Source organism: Tympanuchus pallidicinctus, unplaced genomic scaffold, assembly GCF_026119805.1.
Source record: "Tympanuchus pallidicinctus isolate F22 unplaced genomic scaffold, pur_lepc_1.0 scaffold21, whole genome shotgun sequence".
In the NCBI taxonomy this organism is placed as follows: domain Eukaryota; kingdom Metazoa; phylum Chordata; class Aves; order Galliformes; family Phasianidae; genus Tympanuchus; species Tympanuchus pallidicinctus.
In genome coordinates, this window is record NW_026294733.1 from 3,081,047 (window position 1) to 3,098,843 (window position 17,797).

A 17,797-nucleotide genomic window follows, 5' to 3' on the forward strand; every position below is an offset into this window, starting at 1 on the left:
CAAATGCTGCCAGGACCTTGGGCTGCCCTGCAAGCCAGCATCATGTCATTAGGCACCAGCCTCCCCATCCCTGGTGGCCCTGCACCTAATTCCCACCCCTAAGCCTTTTCCCTTCTCCTCACCATTCCCACTGTACGCTACATCCCGGCTCCAGGTGGCTGCTTTCATATCAGGGCTGCTTCTGCATATGCTCTATGGGAGTAGAGAGAGAGCATCTGGAAGGCAAAGTACATGCGTGGGAAACCCCTTGGGAGCTGCCCCAAGGAAAGGGCTGCTCTCTATCAACCCTGCTTCTCCTCTGCTCCCTGAGGGGTTAAGGGGGAGGGCAGGAAGAGGGGCAATAGCCACAGCCCTACTGCAGGAGCAGCTCTTGGGGGGCTGCTGGGATTCGGGACTTGCCCAGGTGCAGCCACACAGGCAGAAGCTGCAGTTTTGCAGCATGAGCTTTCCCTCTTTGCTGTTGCCAGGAACTGTACTCACAGCTTCTCAGCACACATGAGGCACTTGTTGGTGTGCTGCTTGCCAGAGGAATCCCGGACAGGGTCGTTCTCCCGTGTGCAGGACAGCCGCCCGCCAGCCTCAAACTGGGAACGGTACTCACTGCAGTCATCCTACGGAAGGAGCAGCAGTTAGGGCACCCTGCCACATCCCTCTCATCTTCAGAGACTTCCCAACGCACCACAGGAGAGCCCGGGTATGAGAGATAGAAGAGGGTGTGTGGCACAGCCACATGGCTGCAAACAGTGAGTCAGAAAAGCGACAGGTGCCTCTGTCTGCACGGCACGTGTCAGGAGCTCTCTGCCATGCTCTAATTGTCATGCTCCACGTGGGGCTATCCAGAGCATGCTAGTGATGTGGTAATGGGGTCCCTCCCACTTCTCCCACTGCCCTTAATACAGCTCTTTCTGAAGTTGAAAAATTCACATTGGAAGCAAGAAGTCCCCCCCACAACCAACAGCACTTTGAGGACCAAGCAGCAATATCTAAAGCATGACAGCACAATACAAACATGCTTTAAAGTCCCCATTTTTAAGCCAGCTACTTGAGGCCCTGCAAGTAAGCCAACTCCAAATAGCAGATACAGGAGGCGCATAACCAGATCTTAACCATAAGCATCATAACTTAACCATTACTTTTTACCCACACCTTCCCAGTGCGACACTGGGAGGGTGAAGGAGGGACACAGTGAGGCAATGAGCCAAACCCCAGGTGAACCCCAGAGCTACTGTGGCAGAACTGCTTCTCCCTAATAGTATCTCTCAAGCCCTCTCCCTTTAAAGCAGTATTTCTGAAGATTTGCTGTCAGCCCAACCTCTGCTGCACAAACCTTGCTGAGATGTGCATTTGCCTCCTTCGCAGGCCTGCCGCATCCGTGACCCACTAATAAATGCAGAGCTTTCTTATCCTTTGTCATTTCTAATTGATGAGCAGGAATTCTCGTTAATCACTGCCTGTGTGATCTTGCACTCTCTGTTATTACATTTTATCTTGTTTCTATTACTCCAGGCCTCAGTGCTATCCAATTAGTCCTGAGTGATCTGCTGATCCTCCCTCCCAGCTTTGCCATCAGCAAGTTTCATTAATACTTCCATTTTTTTTTTGTGCCACTGTTATTAGGAAAAGCACTGAAACAGGATTATCCCCAAGAATGAGGCTTAAGGGGACCGTACCAGTTCCTAGCAAGACAGAAATGGCAAGATTTACTTAGTGCTTTTTTTTTTTTCCCACACTGCTGAATTGCTCTCACCAGAGAAGTATCAGTGCACAAGGTCACAGTGGCTGCGTCATGAGAGTGAGGTTTCCAATCAGGGAAAGCTGAAACCGAGCCACCCTAGGGATAGCACAGGACTGAACTCTCCTCCCACTACATAACGAACTTTTGAGCATCTCAGAGCTCACATTTAAAGCTTTTCACCCAGATTTTCTTTTCAACCTCATTAGTGCTCTCAGCAGCAGTGCCTGCTCTGCCCTCATGCCAGATGTCAGGGCAGCTCTGCTCAGCTTCTTATTGTGATGGGGTTTGTCCCCATGTCACTGCAGTCAGTGGGATAGACCACAGCATTCACACAAACTATTCACTCAGGGCATGAAAGGGCATCAGTGAGAAACAGGCAGGGAAAGCCACGTGGATCTCCAAAGTGACAAAGAAATTGAGTGTGGTAATACTGGGTGAGAATCCTATAGATTTGTATATTGACCCAATACTTTAATCTCACCTTTTGTTTCCCTCTGGTTGAAGTTGCCTTCTGCTCATTCTCCCTTTTGCTGAAAGCAAAGAAGGATGAGAAAGTGAAGAGAACATTGCTGCAGGAGCCCAACCCGGCCCCATTACCACTCTCAATAGCAAACAGTGGTTTCCTCTACTCACAACTTCTCCGCGCACATGATGCACTTGTTGCTGTGCTGCTTCCCCGAGGAATCCCGGACGGGATCGTTCTCTCTCGTGCAGGAAAGCTTCCCGTTCTTGAACAGATCCCGGAACTCCCGGCACTCATCCTGCAGCAGCACCAGAAATGTGGTTTCACACAGATATGCTGACCAAGATGCATCTCCCATGAATCCACACAGCGTCACCGCCCAATCAATTACATCTCTAGCAGTTGTGTTTCCTTCAGGCATAACTCAGTGGCAAACCATAAATTGTTTGCCTGGTGCGTTTTTCTTAAACCATAGCACGCAACGTAAAGCAAATAAATCTGTGTTCTTGGCTGAGCACATTTGTCTTCCGATCCAGGGGAGTTTTATTTCTAATAGAGGAGGCACGCAAGAGCCTGCCTGAAGAACTTAGATTCTACTCTAAGTATAAAAGCAACACCTTCTTGTTTAATTTTGCATGAAGATGTTGCTTTCTCAAACTGCTGAGGGAGCACACTACCCAGAATCTTAAAAAGCAGAGGGCAGCAAAGAGGCTGCAGACAACAAAAAACCCTTCCATAGCTCAGGCTTCCAAGTATGCAGGGATAGGAGGGAGCATTTGTACCTTCTGCCCAACGTGACATTGTGTTAACATCACAAGATTTTTGCAGTAAAACCTTCTTAAGCATTTCTGTTTCTTCTGAGCAGTTTTCCTATGACCTTCTGGACCAACAAACAGGTCTGGGGCACCAGCATCCCCCATGCTATTCTGAGTCTTAAAGTTCCTTTATTCAGAATGTTTAAGGTTTCTTTTCCTCTCCCCTCACAGGAGATGGTTTGATAGCTTATCCCTGCTCTGCAGGTAGGGAAAAGTCAAGTCCAGAGCATTCATTGCCAAAAGCCACACTGAATGGGTGGCTGAACAATGAAGTCCAATGTAGGTCTTGCCTGACACTCTGGAACAGTCCTTCTGCCTTTAGGACAACACATAGGCAAGTCAAATGTTTAAAAAAGATTTCCCTAGAACAGCTATGCTTTATAAATCATTTAAATTGCCTGGACACAGCAGAGCCAGAAAGTTATCCTGCTTAGCCAGGAGGTGTAAAAGTATAAATCACAACAGCCAATGCTATCTGATGGAAAGCAGCTCACTCCAATTCTGAATGAAAACCCAAGACTGGAAAAGACAAGTCCCTCTCCATAAACGTATGTTGTCTAGAGAGACAGCTGTGGGTGAAAGAAACCAGCCATGTGCATCAACAAGATAAACAGGGCACAATTAGATCCAGCCTGTCCCACACCCTGCCCTAGTCAGAGCTCTCATGCGCCATCGCTAATTACTTGCCAGATGCCAACTGTGTGCTTTATAAACAGGAGGAACCTTCCTTAGCCTATGCTCTGGCCAAACACTGACCATTGGTGCTGTGTTAGTAATTGCCCGAGACTGGGTGGACAGTTTAGGTTTCTTTTACTCTGGCAGATAGCACAAAGCTTGCTGCTGCTCCAGCTGCTCTGCCCTGAGCATCACCAGACCTATGCACATTGGCTAAGCTGGCGTTCCCCACACTGTGGGCAGGGAACAGGTCAGAAAGCAGAGGGGCCACCCCACAGCATCACCCTGCTGCTGGCCAGCTGAGTAGCGACGTTTCACCTCACCTCTCCAGAGTTCACGTTCCTGTTTGCTTCTTCACCACTCCCTTTGTTTCTGGAGTATCTTTCCCTACAAGAAAGGGAGGTGTGAGCAACAGAGTGGCGCGCAGTGCTCAGACGTAAAGCCAAAATAACCGGTGATTAAAAGCAGCCCTGCCAACCCCACCTCCTTGTTGTGCAATGCAGTGGGACAGAACAGGACTCCAGCCCCATGAGACATGCTCAGGGTATTCAGCATCTCCTCACTGGTGGCATTTTGCCATCATTTCTCACTGCCTAGCATCCAGTTGTTCCCATCCTATTCAACATCCTCTAGAGAAACAAAACACTGCTGGGTCCACTGGTTTGCTGGCCAACTGCAATCTGCACTGGCTGGCCCAGGGCTACAAGGGGCCGATACTCACAGCAGCCGCTGGCACATCAGGCACTTGTTGAGGTCCCTCCTGCCATCGGGTCCTCTGATGGGCTGCCTGTTAGTGTGACAGGAGAACTTCCCACTGCGAAGGAGGGACCAGATTTTCATGCACTCATTCTGAAATGCACGGAGGAGGACAGTCAACGGAGGGCTCTCTCGGAGGCCATCAAGGTCCTGCAAACAGTTCATTCACATTTGATTGTCTGGTAGCTGGGGCTCTCACACTCTCCCCCCCATCCCTTGCTGCACTCAGAGATCTGCTCATGGCTCCCAAGGCAAGAAGAAAGTTCAAAACTCACTGCAAAGGCCATTATTCATGAGAAAAGAAATACGCACTTAATTTGCATACAGCTGCAAATTGCAGCCCGCTGCAGGGGAAGACTCTATATTATGCTCTTGAATATAACATACAGCCCTGGAAGTGCCAGCAGGAGGTGAAAGCAATTGGCCAGAGTGGAGTAACTGAGGAGTGATTTGGGTGCAAGGGACAAACCACAAAAGCACACTCCTCAGGGATGGCAGCAATAATGTCTAACGCTGCATCGGCCAATCGCTTCTTCTGCGGGGAACTGGGGATGCGGGCTGTAGAGAATTAATGAAGCATTTAGTTATTTTTGGCTACTATGTTTTCCAAAAGGGTCTTTACTAAGGAGAGAGAAGCTTATTTGATTAAACATGAACGAAGCTGACTTCTCAGCCATTGAATCAAATCATTTTTCTGAGTCTCAAAGGACTTGGCTTGATTATTATAATTATCAAACTCAGAAGTTACCAGAAATGGGAGTTTCTTCTGGATCAGAAGCACATTTTTGAAATATCACTAGAAATACAGCTCACGCCATTTCTAACCTCATTCCAGAGCAGTTTGGATGTTTGTTCAGCATCACACACCAAGCACACAGCTAGAGCCATTGCTGGCTGTCTCTACACACAGAAAATAACTCCTCTCTTTCAGCCACAGGAAAAGCACGATGATCTTTCAGTACGGTTTGTCTGTATGACTTTGCTTAGAGCATGCATTAAGCAGTGCAGTTGGCAATACAAAAGGAAAGACAGAATAGAAAAGGTTGGACTCGCCTTAATTGAAGCTTGGCTGGCAACATCTGCAGCAGAAAATAAACAACAATGAAACCATACAAAGTCTTTGAAAGGAAGTTTTAAATCAAAAGCATTTAATTAAAATATTTGATGCAGTTTCCTAATCCACCCAAATACCTCTAGATAAAAGCTAATCCAATACATTATTGTACATTGACAGAAAGGACTAAGCATTAGAGACTTTCTAGAACACTGCTGCTTTTTGTCATTCAAATGACAAAAATCACCGTTTTTTTCTTGTTTGCATCTTCGTGCCCTCCTTTAATGTGTCACTTTTCTCAGTCTTAAAATCCCAATTTCAAGGTTGCGTTAATAACTGTTTATTTTTCTACTCCCACTGCAGCGGCAGTCGTATCAACCTCATCCAAATATTGGCTTTCATCTTCATCTTAAATGGGGATACCAAAGCCAGCCCATAATATCGTTGTTTGTCCAAAGCTTCAAATTCCTTTTCAAGACCCATTCCATTTGCAGTACTTCATACAAATTACAGAATTAATGACTCAGTAGATGAGCTGCTGATATCTGTTCCTTTCTACTAAGCCATTTAGAGCATGTATAATACATGTTTCATCCTTTTCTCTTGCATCATCTGTGGCATCACATGGAACTATCGAGAAATCTTTCATTACATCTTTTTCAGCATAAACAGTAAAGTGAAAGACCACTGCATCAAACCTGAGCTCCTGCTCAAGTTTCCCTATTGCAGCCATATGAAAATGCACTCACTAACGAGAAAATCGACTAGAAATTCCCATTTTTCTGAACACACCAGAAGGTGTAGTATATTTTTGTTCAAAATTAGACTTTTATGCAAAAATTCAGTCTGGCTGGAAATTTTTATTCTTCCACATAAGCAGTTGGGAGGTTTAGTTTCAGGATTTTTTTTTAACTGTTAACTCCACTAAATATAGATAGTTGCACTTGAATATGGAGGAAATTCACCATTGTCACATGCAAAAGAAAAAAAACATTATAAAATGTGTTAAAATCAGTCTCATGAGTAGTACAGTAAAAAAAAAAAAAGTGGTCTTCTGGTTACATCACTGCTGATTTTAAACAGCACTGCCTCTCTAATCCTCTATTTCACTGTCTTTAAGTGCTGTTCCACTGCCAGATTCCAGCACAGAGAGCATCAGAGTTTACTAACCTGAGAAGAAGCAGAAAAAAGCCAGAGCAAGGACCACCGAAGCACCTTCTATTTTCATGGTGAGGGTGGCAGCTGTTCGCCTACGTTGCCTCTATTGGCGCATTGCTCAATGAGACCCAAAGAAAAGGCTCAGGTCAGATCACATATATATAGATGACCAGGTTCTCCGCCTTCATTATGACATAATCTTCCCAAGAACCATCATTAGCCACAAAAACCAGTCTGATGACAGTAGCTTTAAATTCTAATCATCCCATTAACACAATTAATTTCCATAAGGATGGGACATACTTGAGTCACTCCCTGCATTTTGTCAAGGTAAGAAAATTACAAACGGATCGTTTCATTTTCCCTTACACATAGAGAGGGGAATTCTTCCCATATTTAGAATGGTTTGTAAGACAGAGGTATCACTCTGGCATACCATAAATACCATTTCCTATCTCAAAATAAGCTGGAAGGATTTTGTTTGAGCTATTTTGTCCTAGTAGACAATGGAAAGACTGGGTCAGTCAAGACCTCTGGAAGGTGGACAGTTTTTATTAAAGCAATCCTGTTGGAACCTAAATAGTAAGCATTCAGACAAGCTTGAAAAACTTGCTTGAGGTCCTGTTGAAAGATTTCAAATTTGCTCTTACAGGTCACGTAGAAAAAGCTTACTGCAGAATCCTCATCCCTTCCCCATCTCTCCCAGTTATCTTCAGAATGAAGAGCAGTGTTATTGATGAAAAACCTTTTCTCAGCCCACCTGGCACTTGGGAGACCAATCAGCCCTCCTTAGGCCTCTCCCAAAGAAATGATGAAATATGAAGGTTACTGTTCCATAGGACAGAGATTCTCAGTAGATGCATGAAAAGAACAAGATGACATCAAAGTATCAGAATGTGAATACATGGGAAGGAGCCAGGTGTACTGTTATCTAGAAAAAGCAAATAAAATGTGAGAGAAAAGTCATTTACAAGGTTTGAACAACGCAGATAAACGGCAGCCCAGCAGACCAAAGCCACAAGAGTCCTGAGCATGGGTAAGAAGGCAGAGGCTGCACAGGAGAGGCAGGTCAGCGCTATCTGAAGGAGGAAAAAAAGAAAAAAACCCATACTTTTGCATGATATATGCATTTGGCCAGAGGCACCAACACAGCTCAGCTCAAGTATAAATCCTCATAATAAATTGCTGCCACATTTCCCAAATCAGAATATTTGCTAGTGTTTAAAACTGAAGCCAATGCCAAGTGAGTAGAAAGACCTAATTTGGTGTGTGGTCATCCTTAACGTTTCTTTTCAAATAAAAAAATTAGATCACATGCAGATTCACAGCAGTGAATTCGAAAAAGAAAACTGCCTGAGGTCACACAGATGGTTAATGGAAGATCTAAAGAGCTGTGTGCTGACTTGAATCATGGTATGGTTTCTGTAAGCATATTCACGCATGGAATTAGAGGGGAGGACAAAGGGAAGAAAAGACAACTAGCCTGATATGGTACATCTCAGTAAATTCTTGAGAGAAATTGAAAAAGAACGACAATGAAAAGAGCAAACAAGGATATGGTAGTTTAAAAGTGCATAGAATCCTATTTGGAGAACAAAAACAAAGGGCATTCTTGGTTACTGAGGTGTCCTCCCATGAATCAGCCACAGAGTGGTAGAGAAGGCGCATCTTTAGACGGGTTTTGTTTTTAAGATCATCTTTCCACTAAAAGCTCTATTCTTCTTAAGAAGTAAAACAGCGTGTTGATTTAAGACAACTGGCCGACCACCCTGATCCAGAAGGAAGTACTCTGTGTACCAGCCACAGTTGGACTGACCAAGCAAGAGCAAATCCTGGCCCTGGCAGCAAAAGGAGGATGGAAGCAGTCAAGGAAGGCTGAAGAGATCCAGATCCTGACCCTGGAACAACCCCATGATCGCTGCCTCTCATTCCATCCTCCCACCCCTTGCACCCTGTCCACCATTCAAATCCACACCAACATCAGAAGTTCCAAAACCAGAATAAAATGTCCAAAAAAAAGAGATGATCTTCCCAATTACAACCACCTGAAAACAAATCAGTAGTACAAAATGTGATGTAAGGGGACAGGGAGAATTCCACAAACCCATAGAGTTTAAACGATTTGTTCTGGTGTACTTGAATTGCAAGAAGCAGCCCAAGCAGAAGAAAGAGGCATGACAGCAAGAGTGCATTAAACAATCCTTGCATTATGTACTTGATTACCTTTATTGATGGATTTACCCAATACAGTCTCAGTCCTGCACTGAAATCCAGTCAGCCCATTCATTTCCTTGGGATTTTGCATTGCAGGATCAAATGTGCTGTAGGAGAGAAGATCCTGATGCTTTAGCAATAGATTTGCTATGGCATCTCAGTAATCTTGATTTAAAGCTGAAGAGTGCTGAGCCATCGAGGAAAGCAGCCTGGAGAAAGAGATGCTGCAAAAACACTTTTGTTTATTTCTCAGCTTCAATTCCAGAAGAAAAGTAAAGAGTTTATAAATGATGCCATCCCAGGTAGATCAGCGCTCATTAAGTCTGTTATCTTACATCCCCAGTTAGGAAAAAGAAAAAAAAAAAAGGGAAATGGTATAAAAATAATCATGGAGGAGCAACTGGGAAAACACAAGAGAGGAAAAAAAGGCTGAGCAACATGAAATTTAGGCAAACTCTTGTGAGATGGAAACCCAGTAGGTTATGTATCACCCGGGGATGTTTTAGTTGAGGGAAAGCTTCCTAGCAGCATACCTACTTAAATTCTCTGCCTTGGTATTTGCTCACCAGAAGGGTGCCAGTGCCCATCCAAGCAGCTCTGAGGGTGTGCTCCATGCCCAAGAGTGGGAGCTGTGCAGCACCATTCTCACCCCAGAATGACATTGTGTTTTGGCTGAAATCTCCAAAATCACTACTGAGGGTGTAAACTGAGCCCTAATAAGAACAAAGCCATGTTTCACCTCCTAGTTTGGAATTTCTCCCAGGGACTGTTCCTCTTGCAGTGCTAAAACTTACCTTTTTTTTCTTTTTTTTTTTTCTTTTTTTTTTTTTGCACTGCAAACCCCTCATCCCTGCAAAAAGTGCTGTGGCTTCAGCACCTCTATCATTGCTCTCAATGAGTAAAGGAGAATTCACCTAATGTCACTGCTGAGTCCTTAGATGAGACTAGAAATGCAACACATGCCTGCATGCTGCCAGCCCTGCTCACCTGCAGGGCCCAGAGCTCCTCCCCTCTCTTGCTGAGTCCCAGCCAAGCTCACCCAGCACAGCCTCAATGGTCCCAGAGCTCTCTGTCAAGCAGCTCCTGCTCCATCACTGCTCCTCCATCACCACTCCCCATCAGTTCAGACACCCTGTGAGATCAGCTCCCACTGCTCTGCTTCTGTTCCAGGGAAATGAACTTCATGTCTAATGAGAAATAATGCGAGTAGGGAAACTAACATATTTAATACAACTACAAGTTATTCCCATCAGAACTGTCCTTTTCTGTCCTAATTTGCATGATTTTTACCTCCCTACCATCTCTTTTCCCCTCTCAGAGGGGTTGTATCCACTAGATACAACCAGCACTAGACACTTATTTCCCTAAAATATTGAAACTTCTCTTTCCCAGCCCAACACTACATCTCTTTCTCAAGCCAGAAGCCCTCAGGGCTAAAAGAGAAGAGACATAGCTGTTCGGCATATTTAACAAACCAAATGTAGAGCAGATTATATTTTGCTTTCCAGCCAAAGCAGAGTCCAGAGCTCTCAGCTCTGGCACTGCAGTATGAGCTGCATCTCCAGAGCAAGGTATTTCAAAGCCCAAGGACTCCAAAGACACTTTCCCATTTTTAATCAGCCTCTCAGCACTGTTAACACTTAAGATTGAGAACAAAAGGTTTCTTGTAGCTTCTTTGGGCTCATCAGAAGCTCTCAATTAGTGAACATCAAGGGTAGAGCATTGTGCTGTCACATGTAACACTGCAAGGCAGAACAGCATTTTGAGCTGCATCTCTGCATGTTGACTATCCCCATTCTGTGCTCCTAGGTGCCTTGCTTAGAGCCTCGGAGGACATACTTCTGCTGTCACCACATTAGGATGGCTTCCTCCCCTCCAGAGATACTCAGTTATGCACCCACCTCACACTACAAGAGACGTGAGTCTCATCCATCTCTTCAGCACAGTTTGGGAGGCACCAGATCTGCACACATCCCATGCAAGAACAAAATTTAAGACACTAGACATTCTTTGGCTTGCACCCACTTCTACAGTCAAAACCCAGGAATTGGTCAGCCAAAAAGAGAGTCAACCCCAAGGTAATGGAAACGTGTTTGAGTTTCCAGACTGCAACATAATGCCTCAGAGCTCCCCTGTTTGTACCTAATGCTACAACAGGTCTCATATAAGCTTCGCCCAGACCTCCAAAGCAGCAAGCCCTGAAATCCCACCAACACCACAGTTACCCAGGGTCTACATCATGATCCTCTCCCTTCGGCCAGCATGAACTATCTGAACAAAAATGAAGCTCCACCGCTCTGATCCAGTGAAGTGCCCTTCCCAAGTGGCTGCTCATTTACAACCCTTGTGCTGGGTATGCAGCTCAACTCAGCATCCCAGCAGCTGACTCTGCACGCCACCTGGCTGCATTGCTGTAAATGCAACAGCTGTCATGTGAACTCTCAGCATCGTGGGGCACTATTCCCTCTCTGCCAGTTCACAAAGGAGAGCTGGAAGCCAGAAAAAATGGTGGGAGTTTCCTGACTTCGTCAGCCTCTGAGAACTTCAGTTGCATAGCAAGTCCTGCACATTACAGTGCATAGAGAGGCAGCAAGAAGTTTCAGAAACATGCCCACGGTATGGCAGCAAGCTTCTCCAAGAAGAATCTGTCACGACTTGCTGCTTCAAAAGGACAGGATATGGAAAAGTTTAATCTGAATATGTTTTATACACCCCAATGCATGGAAAGCATCTAACAGCTTTGCCTCAACCTAGCATGCACTGCATCCTCCTCCGGACCCAGCATCCCATGGATCATGACCTTCCCTGTCACCACATGCCCTTTCATGCCAAAATCTCTTTACTATGATTAGCTCTAAACCCATAAAAAACACTACAGATTATAGACTGTATTGTGTGTCAGCCGCACAAACTCCAGCATGAAGTGTTGGTGACACGCACAGCAGGTCTCCTTGCCTCATCTGCAGTACAATCACAGCAAATCCAGGCTTGAATAAGAGCATAGGCTTGCTTTTGCACCTTCCCAGGTCGTGAGCCACCACAGCATGGTGCTGACTGTTCTGGACAGGCCTTTGCCACTGCTGACTTAGCTTGAAGATGCTGGGGAGGAGGGGGAAGTGAATCAGGAAGTGAGCAACCACGAGTGGTGCACATCCGAAAGGCAGGGACAAGGCTAACTTTGGAAGATCACAGGAATAGCACGTAACGCATGCCATCTTCAAAGCACTAATGAATCCCTACAGGGTTCCCCTGTTATTATTTGCATTTCACAGGTGGGTATATTAAGATGCAGAAGGCCACATTATCCTCTGGGTCACACCTATTTCAGTCTCTTCATCCTTGGTCTTCCACTGGCATTCATCCCAGTGGTGTGAGAGATCTTCCTGCAAGTCACAACAACAGTGCTATCTCTCAGGCAGGCTTGGTACAGGAATCACTAGTATGATCTGTGGTCTGATTTGCACAGCACACTGGACTGACCAGGCTTATTGATCTCAGCTAGCTTCAAAAACCTACCAGCTAATCGATCTCTCCCTCCTGCCAGGCTGAAGGGTACAAGGAATTCTGGCTCAAATTGGATCTTTTCTTATGCTCTTTTTCCGGATATGAAATGTAGGACAGAAAATCAAAGGAAAGACACATCTGTGAGCATCCAGCACACCACCCAGTCTTGTTTCATGCAGCATTCCCAGCCTGGCCCAGGGAAGGGTCCCACCTTCCCGCCAGGAGCCTCCCTGCAGCTTGACAGTTTTTGTTCACAGAAGAATGGAGCTGCCCTGGGAAGTGTGCTCAATGGGAGAGCAAAACTGCTCCCCAAGCTATAACACATACCATATGGGGCTGGGGCAACAGGATGCTGGAACCAGTCTCTGCATCGAAGCAGCAAGCTCTTCCCACCAACTCAGAGGAAGCAGCCTGCCGATCCCAATGTCAACACTTTCCAGGGCAGTATTTGCTCATTAAAAACTGCTGCGCTGGAGGTGGTTGGGTTTTGATCTACAGGGCCTCAGCAAATAACATCTGCATAGTGATGGGATTTCCCACGGCACAGCACCATGACATCCCATGGAGCTGCAAAGGACTTGCAGGCTCAGAAGGCCACCAAGATCTGTGCTTTGATGGGCCTTAACAGAGCTAGCTGATTTCATGGCCATTAACAGTATTTGTAGCTTAGATAAGGGTAATCAAAATCTCATCATTCAGGGTGTAAACTGATTGCCTGCAGGGGTTAGAAAGGAATTTTACTTCATGTGCAGAGTTGCATAACTGCCTAGATTCATTGTGGGTATTTTCTAGTGTCTACTGAGCACCAGTCGTGGGCCATGGTTAGAAGCAGAGCATGGCACACCAGCTACAAGCCGGAATCGTCATGCAAAAATCACAGTCCCATTGTTCAGAAACAAAGTAGAATGTTTCTGGGTCTGGCTTCAACTCACACATGGAAACAGAAGACAATGACTGTCACTGGGCTGCTGAAGCAGCAGAATTTCAACAGAGGATGAAAAATCTGTCCTGAGATTAGTTTCCCGTGGACAGTGAGAAGAGCAGCGGCAAGCCCACAGGCAGAGCACAGAAAGGATTACACAATGCAAAATGACCCATTTGAACAAGGCTGCCCCATCTCATGCCGCCAGCTGGACCCTGTAAGCGCTGCCACAATGGGGGTACCAACAACCTGCCTTCCAGCAAGGCCCGTCCGTGCCATCCACCAACCCTTATCACCAGCCTAAACAAGGAGGGACAAGAACACGCTGTTTTTATCTCCACAAAACTATTATTTATGTTTTATTAGTGGCAAAGGTATTATAATGTCAGAATTGGCCACAGGGCGTGGTAGCCCAAGCACCAGTACCCATCAGTGCACTAAGAGCAGGTGGCCAAAACATGCCCTGCATGGGTGTTGGTTGCTCTTAGATTATAGTATCACCACACCCCACTCAGCTAATTGCACCATGAAACTCAGATCTCCACCATATCCCAATGCCAGCCTGATGGCAAGTACCTTTATCCGTGCACGTGATCCATCACAGCGTTAGCTGATCCTCTGGGGAAAGCTGTGGGGAAAAACCCCCATTGCAGAGGGTATAGAGGGTAATTGAGAATAAAGCATTTCTGCGCATATATGTCACTATTGACTTTCCACCTGAGTCTTTCACATGACTCGTTATCTGATGCTGTGGTTTGTGACTGGAACTGCTGGAAAGTGCTCCACAGAAAACCAACAATTTTTCACTAAAAGCACAGCCACAACTGAAAATGAAATATGTTTGCATGAGAATTTCCATAATCTCTTTCCATTCTATGCTTCCCAATTTTAGGTTAGAGCACACAACTTCCAAGTTTTTAGGATTTGCATTTGGTGGAAAACCATACCTTAGAATGAGAAGCTGTGGAATATCTTCCCGGCACCCATAACTGCTCAATTTCAGATACTACAATATTTCCCCAACCTACTGTGGCAACCCCTGGGTAAGATGAGATTTGTCCCTTTGCACAAAGGTTTAGACACATCTGGAAAGACAGGCACAGTGTTAAATACCATCATTAGGTTCAATCGCATCTGGTTGCTAAAGAGTTCAGCCTTCTCAAAGCTATTGGCACAGTCCATGGTGCTTCAGAGAGGAGAGGAATCACAAACCGAACTAGGATTTTCAAGAATCACATTAGATATAACACATAAAGAAACTGTCTGTACTCAGTCCTCACTGCTCAGCTATCTACTCTCATGCCAAAATATGAGTTTCATATGTATACCCAAAGTGTAGTCCTGGAGTCTGCTCTCCACTCTGGACCACAGTGAGTTTGCAGCCCGTACTCCTTGCAAATATACACCTGTTTCCTAGTTAATTTTGCTTGCTATTAAATGAACAACCTCTATTTTCTGTTAGAGGTATATAACAGGTCCTTTCTGCCAACAATACCAGGGCTTATTACCAATTCCAGCTACACATACACAAAAAAACAATACTTCTGGCATCAGAATCCCACAGCAAAGCCTTCTTTCAGGTCTGCGCTTGTCTCTGCAATACCTACTAGCTGGACATCAGCATTCTACTCGTGCTGAGTCAAGTATTTGCTCTGGTCCTGCTCTGAGTCGCACAAAGACATCCCATCAAGCCCCCATTCAAGTGCCAGCAAGCAAGGGCACACCATGCCCAGGACACACACCAGATCCTGCCCACCCCACAGCTCCAGCACAGATTGCCTCTGGGCTTCCATGTGCACAGATCACACTTCCCAACATAAATGCTCAGTGCACCAATTGGTGATTTGCTGTGCTAAAGGGCACCTCTCAGCATCTCCAGGACACCTCCAGCAGAGATGGCAGATTGCCATGGTAGCCTTGTTCTTTTTTCAGCTTTTCTTCTGGAGGACAGAAGAGAGCTATGAGTCATCTTTCTTTCTCCACTACAACCTATGCTGTTGTCTTTTTTGTTTGTTTGGGGTTTTTCTGTTTTGTTTTGTTTTTAAACATCATGCTTCTCTGGCTTCCCATTTATTCCAAAGAGAGAGAGAGGAAAAAAAACTTTGCTAAAGAGTTTGCAGGCCATTCACTTTTGCTGTTGTTTTTTCCCTTCCATCTTAGTTAGCAATCTGAAGCACTCTCCCAGCACTGGAAAAAATATCCTTAGTGCCCTTTTGTCAACTTTCACCTTCATGGCAGCTCAGCACATATTTAACCCAACCACTTTCCCTGAGTACTGTCATAAACCATTCTTTCCCATAGGCACTCATCTACATGCAGTTCTGTTATACCTGTAGCAGGAATGCAGTCACCACGGGAAGCCCTGAGGTTTACCTGATTACCTTTAACTACCTGTGGCTTTTTGCTTGTTTAATAACATTGTTCCACACGACACTCTAGTCTGTGTGCCCATATTCAGCTTAATAAGCATCCCAGTGCAACCAGGTCACCAGTCCGGTGGTGGAGCACATAGGTTAACGAACACCTAATGATGGCATTGAAAAGTAGCATGTTCACCAGCACTGATTAACAAATTAGCTACAGGGAGCAGCAAGTAGCAAACTCTGACAGCGTCTCAGAGCTGAAACAATGCCATGGAAATACCCAAATCAATATTATTTCAAGGTTTTCTAGGAACATCTGGAATACGACCTGCCCTTTTCTCCTCTTCTGCCAGTCTGTGCCTGGTGCTTCACGTGGGCAGTATCTGACAAGGGAGCCAAGTTTCCATGGGTACTCACTTATGTTCTAAAACATACATCTCAGCTGACCATATTCCAAGTGTTTGATCATAATAACGCATGAGCAATAGCAACACTGTCTTTCTGGTGGATTGCTGGAATATCTGAGCCTGTGATCCCTTCCAGGGTTGGGCTTGCATTTGCCCTTTGTTTACAATTTGGAAAAAAATCATAGAATTGTAGATCAGCTTAGATTGGAAGGGACCTTAAAGATCATCCACCTCCAACACCGTGCCACAGGCAGAGTTGCTCCCCACCAGATCAGGCTGGTATTTCACCACATAAAAAGTCACTCTCCCTTCTGCTTATCAACTTCCCTCAAGTACCAGAATGCCACTATGAGGACTCCCAGAGCCTTCTTTTCTCCAAGCTAAACAGGTCCAGCTCCTTCAACTTGCCTTCATAGCAGATGTGCTCCACATCTCCAAGCATCTTTGTGGCCTCCTCTGGACCCACTCCAACAGCTCTGCACCATCTTGTGCTGATGGCTCCAGGCCTAGAAACTCCAGATGGGGCCTCAAACGGTAGAGCAGAGGGGAACAATCCCCTCCCTTCCCACTGCCACCCCTCTGTTGATGCAGTCCAGACACTGTTGACCTTCTGGGCTGCAAGCACACACTGAAGTCCAAATTTTTTGTCCACCAAAAGCCCTCAAATCCTCTCCTCAGAACTCAGAGCTCTAAATGAGTTCTCTCTCAGCCTAAATATATCTCAGATTGCTCTGACCCAGCTGCAACACCTTGCACTCTCCCTTGTTGGACCTCATTAGCTTCACACGGTTCCATTTTTCAAGTCCCTAGGATGATGTCTCTTTCTTCTGTTTTGTCAACTGTTCCACTCAGTTTGGTGTCATCAGTAAACTGCAAAGTGTACTCAATCCTACCGCCTTTGTCATCAATAAAATTGAAGAACTCCAATCCCAAGACAGACCCCTAAGAGACACAATTCATGACCAGCCTCCACCTGGACATAGAGCTGTTGCCCACAGTCTTCCAGCTGTGACCATCCAACCAATTCCTTATCCACTGAATAATCCAGCCTTTAAATCCATCACCCTCCAATTTAGAGAGGTGCAGGACCATGTCAATGGCCTTGCACAAGTTCACACAAATATTGCATTTGCACCTTCTGTGGTAACAGGGCATGGAACAGTATGTCACATACCAGCTGCCACACGACTACATCCATATATACCTAGCTACGCTTCACACACAGTGCGAGCCAAAAAGATGACATCCCCACTGAAGAACTGAAACAGGAATCAGAGACCGAGCTGCTTCTTCAGGGATTCTCCCTTCATTTTGATAAGTTTCTACTTATACAAGGTTAGTCTACTGTATTTGTAGTGCCCTTCTCCTTTCCTTTCCTCTGAACCTGTTATTTCTGCCCAGTTTCTGCTGCTTCTTGTCCTTCTACAGCCCTGGTACATCCAGCTGCTGCAGAGGTCCATTCTTATGGAAATTACTCCCTCCCCACAAAGTCTGTCCATCCTTCATTGGTACAGATTGACTCAGTACCAGATGTAGCACACAGCTATCAGTGTCTAAGGCCTGTATTGTTGTACTCATTACCCTTCTTGTTTGGCTACAAGGGCTGTTTTGCCTGATGCACTAACTTAAGGGAACACACTGTGCCTTGTTAATCGCCATATTGGAGATGCCACAGAGCCCGCTTCCAAAGATGTAGGACAGATATACTGTGATTCACTCCCACATTAACAC

The 17,797-nt window shown here is 45.5% G+C and overlaps 1 protein-coding gene across 1 annotated transcript in view; it reads right to left on the reverse strand.

The window, feature by feature from the left end:
• Positions 1–17,797, reverse strand: part of LOC128081490 (serine protease inhibitor Kazal-type 5-like) — a 76,322-nt gene that overhangs the window by 12,246 nt on the left and 46,279 nt on the right. Inside the window, exons 2-6 of the mRNA XM_052684767.1 lie at positions 4,410–4,594; positions 4,012–4,075; positions 2,369–2,496; positions 2,217–2,265; positions 481–611 (exon numbers count right to left, since the gene is read on the reverse strand). Coding sequence (XP_052540727.1) covers positions 481–611; positions 2,217–2,265; positions 2,369–2,496; positions 4,012–4,075; positions 4,410–4,528 — 491 coding nt within the window. The 5' untranslated portion in view covers positions 4,529–4,594. The remainder of the gene's footprint in view (positions 1–480; positions 612–2,216; positions 2,266–2,368; positions 2,497–4,011; positions 4,076–4,409; positions 4,595–17,797) is intronic.